This window comes from Strigops habroptila, chromosome 2 (genome assembly GCF_004027225.2).
Source record: "Strigops habroptila isolate Jane chromosome 2, bStrHab1.2.pri, whole genome shotgun sequence".
Classification (NCBI taxonomy): Eukaryota; Metazoa; Chordata; class Aves; order Psittaciformes; family Psittacidae; genus Strigops; species Strigops habroptila.
The window spans coordinates 81,092,515-81,107,183 of NC_044278.2; the positions used below are offsets into that span (position 1 = coordinate 81,092,515).

At 36.2% G+C, this 14,669-nt stretch overlaps 1 protein-coding gene across 3 annotated transcripts in view; it reads right to left on the reverse strand.

Annotated features, from left to right (window-relative positions):
- Positions 1–14,669, reverse strand: part of UCHL3 (ubiquitin C-terminal hydrolase L3) — a 46,296-nt gene that overhangs the window by 30,458 nt on the left and 1,169 nt on the right. For all 3 annotated transcript variants that reach the window (XM_030476452.2, XM_030476451.2, XM_030476453.2), the window contains exons 3-4: positions 3,407–3,535; positions 95–251 (exon numbers count right to left, since the gene is read on the reverse strand). In XM_030476452.2, coding sequence (XP_030332312.1) covers positions 95–251; positions 3,407–3,535 — 286 coding nt within the window. The remainder of the gene's footprint in view (positions 1–94; positions 252–3,406; positions 3,536–14,669) is intronic.

Consider the following 14,669-nt stretch of genomic DNA (forward strand, 5'->3'; position numbering starts at 1 on the left):
CCCTCCATGCCTCCCCACAGGTAACAGAAAAAACCAGGGAAAAGCCAGCAAAGAAAAAAAACTCAACCAACCAACAATCCCAACTCAAACTTACCAAAATTCATTTTATCTCTATTGTTTGCAATAGCATGAATTAGCCCAATTGTTCCACAAGCATTGTTAATGGTCTGCTTCATGAAATACACTGATGATTTGACATCTTGCCCCTTAGCTTTTATTCTCTCTTCTTCTTCTGTTCTGAAGGTTTCATACTAGAAAGAAAGTTACAGACATTTCACAAATACTGCGAACAGATACTGGCTACATTATTCAAGCAAAAATAAATTAAACAAAGCACCAGCTAACTAATAAAATCAAAACTCAACCTGTAACTTGAAACACTTAATGCGGTCTGACAAGTTTACATAAACTTATTCAACTGAACAGCTCTATACTGTTTCTTAAACCAGTGCCTTGTCACTAGCCAAAAACTAGTCACACTTGAAACATAATTTTTAAACACTTGTTATCTAACATAATTTCAAAAATGTCCAAAATATTTCTTTGATCTGAGCACTTGTCATTGCCTATCTTCAATCCAACAAAAAGCTTTTAAGGACAGAGGTCTCAAAGTACTATCAAGCAAACCATAACACTTCAGGTGTTTAATCAGCATGAAGCATTCTTACAACTTCCATTTTCACATTTCATTTTTTCCAGGAATATAAAATAAAACTTATATAAAGCTCATGGCCCCAAAACAGGCCCTTCAAAAGCCACATTCATAAAGTGAATGTTTATAATCTTAGTAAAAGAATTTATTTTGAACAATATAAAGTACCTGTTTTGTAAAGATCATAACTGACTAAAATCTGTTCTACTGTAGGACAGTGTGTTGGTTTTGTGGAGTTTTTTGTTGACTGTAGTTCTTGGGGGAGGGGCAGTTTGGGGGTTTTTTGCTTGTTTGATTGTTTTTCGTTATTATTTACAGATTTTCATCTCAAACAAAAAAAAACGAAAAAAAAAAAGAAAGAAAACTGCAAATGTTCCAGCCAATGCTGTTCTTTCTTCCTCCTTTACCTCTTACTAGGTACTTTTGGAGACAAAAAAAAATACTGAAGTAGATGTGCTTTTTATATAAGTATGACAAAAGCAAACCTTGAATGCACAAGGTTATCAAGGAATTCTCCCTGAAAACCCATGAGAATTTTTTTCTCAGACTTTGTGTACCATAGTGACAAACAGAAACAAGAAATTTTTCCCGTGTCATGATTCCACGCCTGCAGCCTGTCTGAATGGTCTATGGAATAGTAAGAGCACTTACAAAGCATTTTAATTTGACACCACTTAACTACAAGTTAAACAGCCTTAATTGAGAAAAAAATTCTGATGTCTATGAAATCGGACCGAAGTTCAGATTAGAGACTGTAAACGATATATACAATCTAGCTGTCATTTACTCCCTGCCAACCAAAATAAACTCCATGGCAAAAACAAACATGTAAGTGTTGAGAATACTGAAAACATGTTTCTGAGCAAGGGTTAGATCAGATCACCTCAAGAGGTCCCTCCTAACCTAAACTATCCCATCGTACGTGTATTCATTGGACCATGCCCAAAATGCCCAATGCTCACAGTATTCACTTTGTATAGAACCTACAATGCAGGCTAAGAAAGTCATTGACCTTTAATCTGGACAATAACCCTAAGACCATCTGTATGCTAAGAAGAGTATCTTGCCCTAAAAGCAAGTTTTAAGCAAATCCATTTATAAGAATCATAAAAGAAATGAACTTGTAGACAGACCAACAAAGACATGATAGAAAAGTGTTTAAAAGGCAGCAAAATTAATTGAGGCACACTTTCATAAATGTAGACACAGCCAAGAAAAAAAAATAATATATTAAAGCAGAATGTACAGGCTATATTGAAAGGGAGACTGAGGAGGGGAAAAGTCCTCCAGAAATACAGTAACACTCAAGAGTCTTGTGGAGTTCATACTGAACAATAGAAGCTTCAGAACACTGGGGCTTCGCATGAAAGATTTGGCCTTCACACACTCAGGCTGCACAGTTGATAGAGACGTGTCCTTTATGTCTCTACTGGATTAACATGCTGGAGAAAATCTCAAAGATTTGGCTGGTGGTCAAATTTGATTGACCAACACAACAGAGCATATGCTGTTCCTCTGTTTCTGTTTGACATATGCTTCTCCAGGATGAAATCAGATACACCTTCTGGAACAAGAGGAAGGTTGTTCTTTCCAATGGGATGATGGTCCCATGGTGTGATCCAAGAAAGGAAGTTTGCAAGGCAGCGAGGCAAAAGTGACAGTCACAGAAGGAGCTTAGACCTGTAGCTCAAAGAGTCAGACAGAAACAACAGCACACAGAAGACACCACCTCAGAGGTGACAGAAATTAAATTTCCTGAGGATAGGTGAGGACAGTTAAGAGTTTGCTTAAATTTAAAACTACCAGGGTGGCTGAAATCAAGCCTGAAAAGGACTGCCTGCTATTTTGGAGAAACTGAGAACGCAAAGGTTTATAGGAGCTAAAGAGCAAGAGTCACTCTTCTCTCTGTTTAAATGGGGTTTGTTATAGAAGTTCAGCTTTAATTGCTAACTGCTTTGTCCTTATAAACCCTACAGTCTTTTTGAGATACCCATTCAAAGGAAGAAGTTTGGGCAGTTTCACCTCTTTGGCAGACCTTATTACAATCAGGTAAGAGTTTTATAAATTGAAATATCAATATAAATCACACATTTCAACCTATGTAATACTTGAAGGAGATATGCAAGACAGATGTCTTCTCTTTGTAGAAGCATATAACAAGACAAAACAAACAGACCTGATTTACCCAAATCAAGTATTTCAAAATCTAACATAGAGGAAGAAGGGAGAAGACAATTCTCTTTCATCTTAGAAATATGCCTCATGTGCCCAAGAAGCAAAAGTCATATTGGTAATGATGACTGAACTGAAAGTGAATTGAAGTTTGGTCAGTGCAACAGCACAAAACCTCAAAACACAGTTGCATTTTATACAGGTAGGTACATCCTACCTCTTACTTTCCCCATGCTATTGTAGCTTTCTGCTAGCAGTAGCCGAACTGAGCCATCTCACAGTGCATATTTAGCAAAAAAGAGTCTTTAACTGACTGTAATAGAAATATGTGAAGCATATTTTTCTGTGCTTCTATATCAGCTTTTCCTATTCCAACTTGAAAAGAAATTGGAAACATACATGCAAGATTATCAAAAGAAGGTTCTGAAGGAAGCATTTTGTTGTTTTTAATTAAGAAGTCTCTTGAATAAGGTTTGAGTCTCATCTTGATTCTATTATGACACCAAAAGTACAAGATTTGAACTGTTCATGTCCATTTCATTTACAACAAAAGTGATTAGCTGATTATAAATAAACATTTACCTTTTCTGTTATTGGAAAGAGAAGTAGCACTGCGCAGACAGGTCTTGGCACCATACTAAGCAGTTCTGGTTCCATACCATAAACATCTACAAATTGCCAGTCAGGATGTATACCTAACTGTTTGAGAAACTGGAAAAGGAAAAAAAATAAGAATATTAAATGAGTACCCTCATATACATATGTTTTTAAAAGCATAACAGAGTATTTATAATATGAAACACAATGCAACAACCCGTACTTTCCAAAATTTAAGGAGAATAAACAAGGTTCCAGTTTTAATAAACAAAACTGAATAAACTATAGGGCTAAAAAAGACACACAAATCCCCATGTTTTATTTATAAATGCTAGGTTTCAGCAACTCAAAAAAATTATGATCTTCTCTGGCCTTCTGAGCAGAGAGACACAAGTAGGTGTACCTCTTCAGGTGTTTTTTTAAATTTAAAAAAAAAAAAAGAAATCCTTTCAAACTGTGATAGAGTAACATATTTTGAAGTAGAAAAAGGTTAAGGGCCAGACAACAATCATAAATCTTCAAGTAATTCTTACTTGCCTCTTTAGAACTTCTGAATGGCGTCTAAGCCAAAAGTTTTCTGATTATGTTTCCTATACTACAGCTATGCCTACAAAGATACTCGAGAGGGACTCTTCATCAGGGACTGTAGCAATAGGACAAGCGGTAATGGGTTCAAACTTAAACAGGGGAAGTTCAGGTTAGATATCAGGAAGAAGGTCTTTACTGTGAGGGTGGTGAGGCACTGGAACAGGTTGCCCAAAGTAAATGGGCAACCTTGGCAGTGTTCAAGGCCGGGTTGGACAGAGCCTTGGGTGACCTTTGGTTTAGGGTGAGGCTTCCCTGCCCCTGGCAGGGGAGGTGGAACTAGATGATCTTAAGGTCCTTTCCAACCCTAACTATTCTATGATTCTATGATTTTACCTAACACTAAGCCACTTAAGAAAAAGAGAAATAGTAGTACCTAATAAGCTTTGACAAACTTAGCCTAGAATTGGGTGCTGTCTTTTTAGTTAGGTATTCTTCTTTTACTCCAAGAAGATTTATTAATTCCTCAACTGTTGTTGCGGTACATCAATATGTGATCTAAAATAATTTGAAATATTTGTGTTATCAGAGCCCAGAACCACTTAACTGAAATTACAAACTATTGTTACTATACACACACTGACCACTCACAACTGTAAGAAAATGCTAATTGTACACTGTGGCATATACAAATCCTATTTTGAAACACTACTTCTACTGGTAAAACTTAAAGATGTGGGAACCCTGTGTATTGTCCAAAAAGGTAACATTTCACAACTTCCTATATTTCTGCTGGGAAGAATACATGGGAAATCTATAGGAAAGTCTTATTCAGTCACCTGTGCTCTCAAGTTTAAAATAAGGAAAGTCTGCTGATGAACAGCTACAAATTTAAATGCCTGGAAAAAATAATGCAGCAAGTAATATTCTTCTACCCTCTCTAGTGGAAAACCAATGAACTCCTAAAGCATTTCTTCAGCCAGCTCTTAACAAAACTTAACTCTGCAGTTCCTAATAGTGATGCTATAGAAGACCAGAGAAATTTCCCCATTATATTTCTTAGAGGTGAAAGATTACTTTAAAAGCTTCATCATACTTCCTGCCAAATGCTATTTGAGGAAATCTATTTATTGATACATTTGCAGTAAAGATACTTAAGAATCATGTAAGATAAGCCTAAATGAAAGGCATAGATGACTCCCTCTTCTTTGCATAATCCACCTAGTGAGCAGGTTTACACATCCACAGAAGATTTCAGTAACGGTTACGCCATGTTTCAGTAGATTCATACCTACATAGATGTAACTGTAAGAAATACTCAACAGGAATATTTTATTAACACACAACATGGAGAATATACAAAAAAAATACAAGTGTGTTGGTCTAACGTGAGATCCCTTCAAATACCGATTTCAACTTGTTCTGGGCAAAAGGCAAGGTGGTTGTCTTTCAAGAGACACAGGCGAGGGGCTGACTCTCAGTATTTAGAGATATAAAGGAGACAGTTTCTACAGAAGCCAAATGCATGGAAAAAGGTATTTTATAAAGAGTATGGAAGATTTTTACTAGTAACACTTCAGAATATCTTCTACAAGGGGCAAAACCATAGAAAATATACATACCCTTAAGTTTATTAGGAGAATGAAGCTGCAGTTTGCAGCCAGTGTTGGGGATGGGGGGCAGGGGATGGGATGGACATGACATGGGGATGACACAACCTATTATTGTCTATTTTATACTACAAGATATGAAATCAAAACTAAGGGCAAATAAAGGCAATTTAAGTTTTAACCTCCTCTTTTTGACTAGTTTAAGAACAAAGGTAACAGTTCTGAAGTACAGTAAGAAAATTCATTCAGAAGATTGATTATGCGATACACCAAGCTCTTTTGGTTCTGTACCACATTTAAGTATTGCCAAGATTGGGAAGAAGGCCAAATTATTATCTTTTAATGAAAATGAGGAAAAGGGGAACTCTTAAGTATTTACTAGCTGATGAAACAGAAGACAGTACATTTTTAACTCCTAACCCTCTAGGTTGTGGATTACTATATTGTGAGAAACAAAAAAAAAAATTCTGAAGGGGAAGGGAGTACCTGTATGGGTGAATTAAAATATTCATTATACTTCTAGTACTTTTTTTTTTTTATGAAGCCAATTACTAGTCTTCCAATCATTTTTATTGCTGTTATTCAAAACTGAGGGAAAAGTATGGCAACTAAAAAAAAACAAACACCCAAAACCATTATTTTGCAAGAATACATGAAATAAGGGTACAAAGCCCCAAGAAAATAAAAGCAACACTCACCTAGAAAAAGACCCCATAACCAGAAGAGGCAATGCTACAAGGATCACATTCAGCTACCAGAAAAATAAGTGATTTAGGTTTTCCTGACCTGTTCTACATCACTAGGGAAAAAAACCACCAACCAACCAAGCAAAACAAACAAACAAAACCCACAAATTCCCTAAACCCAAGAATAGCTACTCAAACTTCTGAATTAGATATTCAACATAACTAAATCACCACAGATATAGGGTGCCTTTCATTTCTCACAGTACTACACTGCTAGAAACTTCACAATCTAAGAAATTAAAAATTTTGGTATATGAGAGCGATGACTAGAAGTGATGGAACAGCAAGAGCACAGGCTTAGTATGACAGACAGTGATCCTAACACACAGGGAGCCTAACAATAGCAGTTTGTTAGGGTTTTTTAAATTATAATTATGGAATCATCATTTAAAAAAAAATTAAAAACCAAAAAACTAAGGAGAGACCTAAAACAGGCAAAGAAGAAATCTCTGTGTATCAAGAGGGTTTCATTCAGGCCTAGGGAAAAAATGAGAGAGATCCTTCAGAAAATTTAGTAAGTAGATGATAAAAACTGGCAGCATAAGCCTCTGTGTAAAAGAGACTGACAGATGGGTAGCAGATGAATATAGATGGCAGGATGGGAAGAACCCTTGAAACAAATATCTGGAATTTATTTTTAATGTGGAGACATGAAAAGAGGGAGAAAAAAAAAAAAACCCACACCAAGAGAAAAACCCCGAGCTCAATCAATGACACAGCCAGATAAGTAATCTTTTGCAACTGTGTTCTGAACAGATAAAAGCAAGGCAAGGCTGTATTTAGCAAGGTCAGGGAGAAGAAATTTTGTGGGAATAAAAACAAGTTGTTAGGAACCAGGGAAAGTTGTTTAAAGGGACAAAAATCCATATTAGATGTGACACAGGAAGGTCAGAAAAAGAGATGTCACAAGCAACAGCTTTAATTTTAGGAAGTTACACAAATACCTTCATAATAACTAAATTAAACCTCCTTTTTTTCCTCCCTCAGTCTTTTTCTAGCTCTTTCCTAGAGCAGGCAAAGATTCCGGCACAAAAAGGAGCCAGTTATGCACCATAAGGTGAAGCAATCCCTTCCCCACTGACAAAAGCATTCCTGTTTTAGGACAGCAGGCAGTTCTGTATGCTTTTTAGATACTGTCATCCACCGGGAGGGACCTCTGCTACTTTGCATTCCAGTTATTTACAATTACCCACTGATTTTATTCTACAGATACCTGCTGGACAGAGCAGTTAGGGTACTTTACACTGTATTTGAGGGCTCACTTGCTTTCAGCTGTTTATTTTCTCTTAGCTTACTGATACTACATACTCAGTGAACGTAAAATAGTCGCTTTATGTTTCTCTAGATCCGCACAAGAGTGTTAGATTTTCAGTTACTGCTTATCACACTGCTGCCTAGTCTTAATTTATATGTCTTTGAACATTTACCTTAAAAAGACACTTTGCTACATCACAGCAGTCTTACGGGGCCGCAGGAAGAACAGCAGCAGCAGCAGCAAACACCACCACACATCTGTATCCAGCTCATTAACTTTTTCAGAACTTGGTTTTTACTGATTGTTGTCATATTTTCAGTTGTCTTTTATTAAAATACCTTTCTGAAAAAGACTTCTTGTTTTTCCACCAGTACAACTAACCGTTACACACAAAGTCACTTTTGGAAATTACTTTACATACACACCCCTTCTCTGCACCGGTCATGAACTTCTCCTTCCAGCTCCCCAGTACTCCAGAAGGCCCCTCCTTCTCACCTGATTACTACTCTTTTCAACTAGCTAAGGGAGAGTGCAGGGAAGAGAGAAACAGACTCATCTCAGCAGTGCACAGTAGAACAATAGAACAATGAGAAACAATGAGGAACAATGGACAGAGGTTAGAACACAGGAAATTCGAATCTGATAAGGAAAGTGTTTAAAAATAAATCTAAAAAATAATGATCATGGTCAACTAGCACAGGTTGCCCAGGAGCCTGGAGAGTCTCATCGTTTCAGGAATTCAGGACTGGACAAGTTTCTGAGCAACCTGTTTTCAACAGAACATGGTTGGACTACAGAATTCTGGAGGTCTCTTCCAGCCTACCTGACTCCATTCTAAATCTCCACAAACTGTAAATCTGTACATCTAAATGTTAGTAAACAGGAAAAACATTACAATAAGCACATTTAGTCATGCTACCTATGAAAACCTATGCTGTTTTCATTTTCAGTACAACTACTTTAACCTACCATTAGGCACTGAAAGAAGCAGAGAGTGGTTATCTTTAAAATATGATTCTATTCTGATACACACTGCCTACCTTTAAGGTTCATGAAATTTATTTAATAAAAAAAACCCTCACGCCTACTTACTTATTTTTAAATGAGCCTCAAAAGTAGAATGGAAACTCAGAAAGGCAACCTAGCAACATCCTGACCCAGGGGACTTGACTTCAGCAGTTTAAAATAGTACTTCTGCCAACTGCTACACAGTCAGAAGGAAGATTTGATTTATGGGGTTGATGGAGATGTGGAAAGGGTAAGTGGGGTAAGAAGAAGTACGGATGCGACTTATTTTAATGGAAAACTTCCGAAGTAGTTTGTAAGTAGAAGTAAAATGCACAATTTTAATATTGTCTAAAGCAGCAATGCTCTTTTCCACTTTGTCACTCGCATGTAAAAAACAAAGTGAGGACAAACACTGAAACAAAATGGCCTTTGAAATTTAGGTGCAATTAAAGTTGGATGGCATTCACAAATATTTCAAGAACGCCACATTCTAAATACTAAGGCATTATAGTCAAGACTGAGTTTTCCACATTTTACTGTGGTATTTGTATACCAGTTAGAACCATGAAAACATAAAACTGGCAAAACGCACAAACAGTTCCAGACACTCAGATGCAAAAGTCAAAGAGCTTTTGTGGGAAGAACCAATTGTTGTAATCCTCTTCTAAATGCAAACCAAGACACCAACAGTCTATATTTTATTGTACTTGTGCTCAGTGGATTAGAGCATCACTGTATCACAGCAAAACCACAGTTAAGACTTTCTTCTGCAAAAACGAAATATACTTATGGCTTTAGAAACTGGATGGGCTACACCTAAATAAGCCAATTAAGATGATCAATATTTTGTGTTTCACTAAAGCATAAGATTTTCTGGCATTTTGTTAAATTGAAGCTTATTTTTTCCCTAGAAAGTAGCAAGACACTGCATAAGATATGTCTGATGAAATTATCACCAAAAAAAAAAAACACAACGGAAAAACATTTACATCACAATTTATACAAATCCACAAATAGATGCTTGTATTCAACCCTTTAAGCATCCACTTCTTATTAAACTAATCTATATTACAAATATAACTGCATAATAATTCGCTTTCAATTCTTTATACATAATTTCTAGATGCATATTACAAAAACCTGTTTGTTTCGGAAGTGAAATTCCTTTATTGTTTGGGCATTATAAGGATATATTTCTTAATGCTTTCATTATTACATTCATGGATTTAAAACGAAGAGATCATCTTTCAATACATTTTAGAGAAGGCATTTTTCAGACCATTAAATCAAAATTACTGATGTGACAAGATAGCAGCAGCTGTAGAAACTTTTGTTCTATACAGCAGATCAAAAAGCATACCAGAAGCAAGTAATATGGCTGTAAATTACATAAGGTGCATAATTCTTCCTATACCAACTACTCCTCACTTAGAGTAGCTGTAACATGGTCTTGCTCAACAAGAGATGCTCATTATAATAAACTTCATTTCGAAATTCAAGATTTATTACAAATTCGTTAATATCCTCAAGCACTGTACTTCAGGACCTCATAATAAAGTTCAAGGAATGCAGCCTATTTAGCATCACAATTTTCTTTAATTTGGAATGAAGGAGGACAAAAGAAAAGACTTTCAACATCATTAAAAAAAAAAGGTGAGAAATCTTACACTCACAAAACTCTTATCCTTCCAGTTGTGTTAAGTTTCTTCAGGGTGTCTAGAAAAGCAACACTGACTTGCAGTTAGTGCTCCTTATCTTCACAATGAGAGGTATATATTTTTAACATATCCATCAAGCAGTTTCAAAACTTAATACTTAGTATGCCCAGGCACTGGAGATATATATATATATATTGAACCCAGGCAGCAACGCAAAGCACACAGAGAGCTAGACTAACCATCTGAGCCAGGCTTCCTCAAAAACTGCCCCAGTGAGAGAGTGCTTTAGAATGCTCCAAATGAGCATGATGCCTATGAATGCTCCAGAGTCCTGACATGCAGTTACGGAGCCACTGGTTCAAAACAGGATACCACATTATGCTGTGAAAAACACTTACAGACCTGTTTCTATGACTTAAACAATTATTCATAATGGGTACAAGCCAATCAATCTACTCTTTGAAATATTCTGTCATACGTATTACTTCTACAGTGTACTAAAATAATTGGATTCTACCAATTTTGCTGGTCCTTTAAGCTAAAGGAAAACTCAAGCAGGGAACAGCATCTTCAGCGCAACAAGATAACCTATCACATGAACCACTAACACTTGTTTTCCAAACAGTAGTACCCCATTCACTTCAGCAGCATTTGAGACAGTGTTTCCTTGTTACAATTTTTAGTTTACGTCACTGAAACAGAAATAAGAAACTGAGCAAAAAAGAGCATAATAAAAGGACAGAAGTGGCAAGTTCAAGCACAGAAATTAAATACATGGGTTTCTCATCTTTCAATTACTGAGGATCCGTACAAAGACGGATCTAAGTCAGTCGTTCAACTATTCATATAAATAATGCTCTAAAACCCAAAATAAGTTATAGTTTTCTCTTTGCAACAGATCTACCTACCTAAACTCAGTAAGAGGTCTAGATAGCCTGACATATTTTAAACTAGAAGAAGCCAGTCAACAAGTGATCTCATAGTGGGTGTCTAAAATCCCTTCATATTTGTCCTTGTGCTTATTCTTTGCTATGGTGTGTCACAGCCTCAACACTTCCCCTTTGTTGGCTCTGTGGAAGGCTTTCCCGTGTATTCTCATTACAGAAAGAGACAAACTAAGTCCTGGTCTTCCACTTTCTGAGGCTACACTCATAACAACAGGCTGTTTTTCAAGCATACACACTGTCTCTGCTGTTTCCAGTCTGCTTACAACAGAACAGTTAAACTTCACTCCCCCATCCCCAACTAAAAAAATAAGCAAGCTTAGCTGAGCATTTTCAGAAGGACATCTCCAATTCTTCATATTCAACATCCTTCCATTCCACCACAGTAGCTCATCTAGGAGTACTACAACCCAAAGCATTTCAGGAATTGTGGGAACTGCCTTTTCAATGATGCTGATGAGGAAGGTTTTCTTTTTGGGAAAGTTGTGAGATAGTGTTGCAGAGTTCATAAAACCGAAAGAGCATTTAGGAAGAGTCCAGTTTGTTTCCTTGAGATACTTAATTAATCTCTGTATCTGCCTGACAGCATTAAAAAATGTGTTCCCGATTGGGCGAAAACTGACTATCCATATCCAGTTTCTGCCATTTGTTCTATGTTTTGTGATCTTTACTGTTCCTGTGACTTTAAAGTCACAGCTGTCAGGGGCATCCATGGACTAAAATTAATTTCTTTCTGTAGCTGACTCTCAGTACCTTAATGGCTTAAAACAAACAAATAAATAAAAATAGTAGGATCAAAGGTGTGAAAATGCTGGGAGGCAACTAAGAACCAGCAAGTAAGCCCTATGTGGCAAGAGAAACCCAAGCCTGCTCTCAGTACTTTAACTCTGAACTACCTGAAGCCAGTGCTTGAACTTCATAATCCAATACAGTCAATTACCTCTTTCTGGATATTACAAAGGCATGAGTTGAAATTGTACCTTAGCTAGGAAGTAAGGTTATTTCCTAGAACACGTGACATGAAGAAAGGTAAGAAAGAATGAAGAAAGGTGACAGATCAAGAAAGATATCCACCAATACCACTTTTCTGTTTATCTATGCTTGCTAGGGAATCAGTCGTGGGTTGCAAGCTAGACTGAAGCAATTATCATGATGAAGAACAAGCAGCTTATGTCTGATCTTTTAACTCCAAAAATTTATATGCAATCTGACTTTTTTTTTTTTTGTGGTAGAAGAAATTGAGAACAAGATAAACAGCCAAACATCATCAGCGAACAGACAAAACCCGTTTTCTTGTTTTCTCTCTCCCATTAGCAAGGTAAGTCTCATAAGAGATTGAGGAAGAAGAGTAGCACTGGTCATGTAACCCAAAACCAGCAGAAGGTCAAAGAGAAGAAACCATTCCCTGCCATCACTGTACACAAAGTAGAGCTTTTTAAATGCTGAATCATCAAATCTTTCAATATCAGCAGTGGACTAACAACTCATTTTATAAGACTGTACAAGTGGAAGGAAGAAAAAAAAAAGTATTGTGACAAATTAGCACTGTATAGTACGTTTAGCTACCCTGACTTCTCTCTTAAAAACATCACTACAGGTACGTGCCTGCAGTATTCAGAGTGAGTCACTGCCATTGGAAATCTTTAATGCCAAGAAAGAACATTCCTGTTTATCCTCACCGGTTTCTGAGCCTTTAAATAATTCTAACACATATGCATAAAGAAAGGCCCAATATACACTATGGATTTAGAAATTCCTAGACCTGTATTATAACATAAATACTTTCACACAGAGAAAAACTTTCAAGGTATTTTGCAAAGATTTCACATACCCTGTAACTGGAAAACACCACTTCTTCTCCATTATCACCTGAATTTCTACCACAAAGGTTGAAAGAGTCTAAAATTTACAACATACATACATTTCAAAACTAGAGAGCACACAGTATGGTAAGAACATAGGAAAAGCAAAAGACAATGCAGTTAGTACATTTCCTTTCTACTTACTATTAAATAATGGAATCAAATTATTAGTAAAAAAGCCAAATTAGGCTAAGCATTTGTTACATTGCAATGACAGTTCTCATTAGAATCTAATACTTAAAATCTACCCATCTTACAGGTGCATGGAATTTTTGGGGGTTTAGGAGCTCACTACCACACCTACCAATAACAGTAACACTTAACAGAAATAGTATACCCCAATACACAAGTTAGAGAAATAAAACACAATTAAAGAATAGAAAAAAAACCAACATGAAACACATAGCAAGATGTCTGTGTAAAGAGATACATGTATTAAACTCCTACTGGACATATATATTGTAGATGTTAGGGGCACAACACTGTTTGGGTTTTTTTCCCCCTGAAGAATTCTACGTATTTTACAGAGCACAGCACAAAGTACCACAGAAAAGTCTGTCCTTGCAATTAACTCCACAAGATTTTTTAAAAACACTTCTGCAACTTCATCTGAATCTTAATTACTATTATGGTTGTTTTAAACAGGATATGAAGAACTAGTGACTAACAGCCCTGTTGTTACACAGTTTACCACTGTACTGATGAGATTAAAAGAACAATGACTAAATAATGTCAGGTGTATTCATATTCAACACTGATCACACCCCCTTCTTTTTAAACATACACCTCAGTCTACATAATGACAACAACCACTGCTTGTTAAGACTGGCAAAATACAGTGCAGAAGGAAGTTCAACTGGTCTAAAGTGGCCTTTTCTGTACAGAAATATTAACAAAAAAATCCTTGTGGAGTAAAAATTCCTATAATCCATGATCAACCACAACTGACAGATACCATCCATCATCAGTGCAAAGCCAATGGGCAACAGAGATAGATTTTGACCACAAATTGTTCATTTAACATTATTCTAGGATTTTCTCCATACAACATAAACATGTAGGGATACAAGATAACTCAGATTTAAAAAGTCAGTCACTAGTTTTTCCACCTCAATTTTACTTTGCAGCTGACAGGACTTCATTAGGACCATGATGAACTCACCTCAACATCTGGAATGTGAGAAGAAGTTGAAGAATTTGAAATTCTACTAGTGTTTATTCACATTTCCTTTCTTCTAAATTGGAATTTAGCCTCTGAATTTCAAAAATTAAATTAAAAAAAAAAAAAAATCTAAACCATAAGGAAATCATAGCACACATTCAAGAAAAGCTCCCAGGAATGGTTGTCAATTTTAACTCAGGACTGGGATTAGAAACTTCTCAAATTGCTCCAAGCAGCAATACTGTAAGAACTATAATATTACAGGAAACTATAAACCCAAGTACAAAATGACCCAGTATCAAAAAAACCCTTCACCCTCCTGCAGACTCAGTCAGTACATTACAGCAACAACAACAACAAAAAATTACATTCTTCACACAAAGAAATTTCTAATTTGCAAAATATTTCAAAAATAAATTTAAGAATGTCATCTTACTACTGGAAGCTTCAGAGTCTTTTGGCTTAAACACCATTCTTA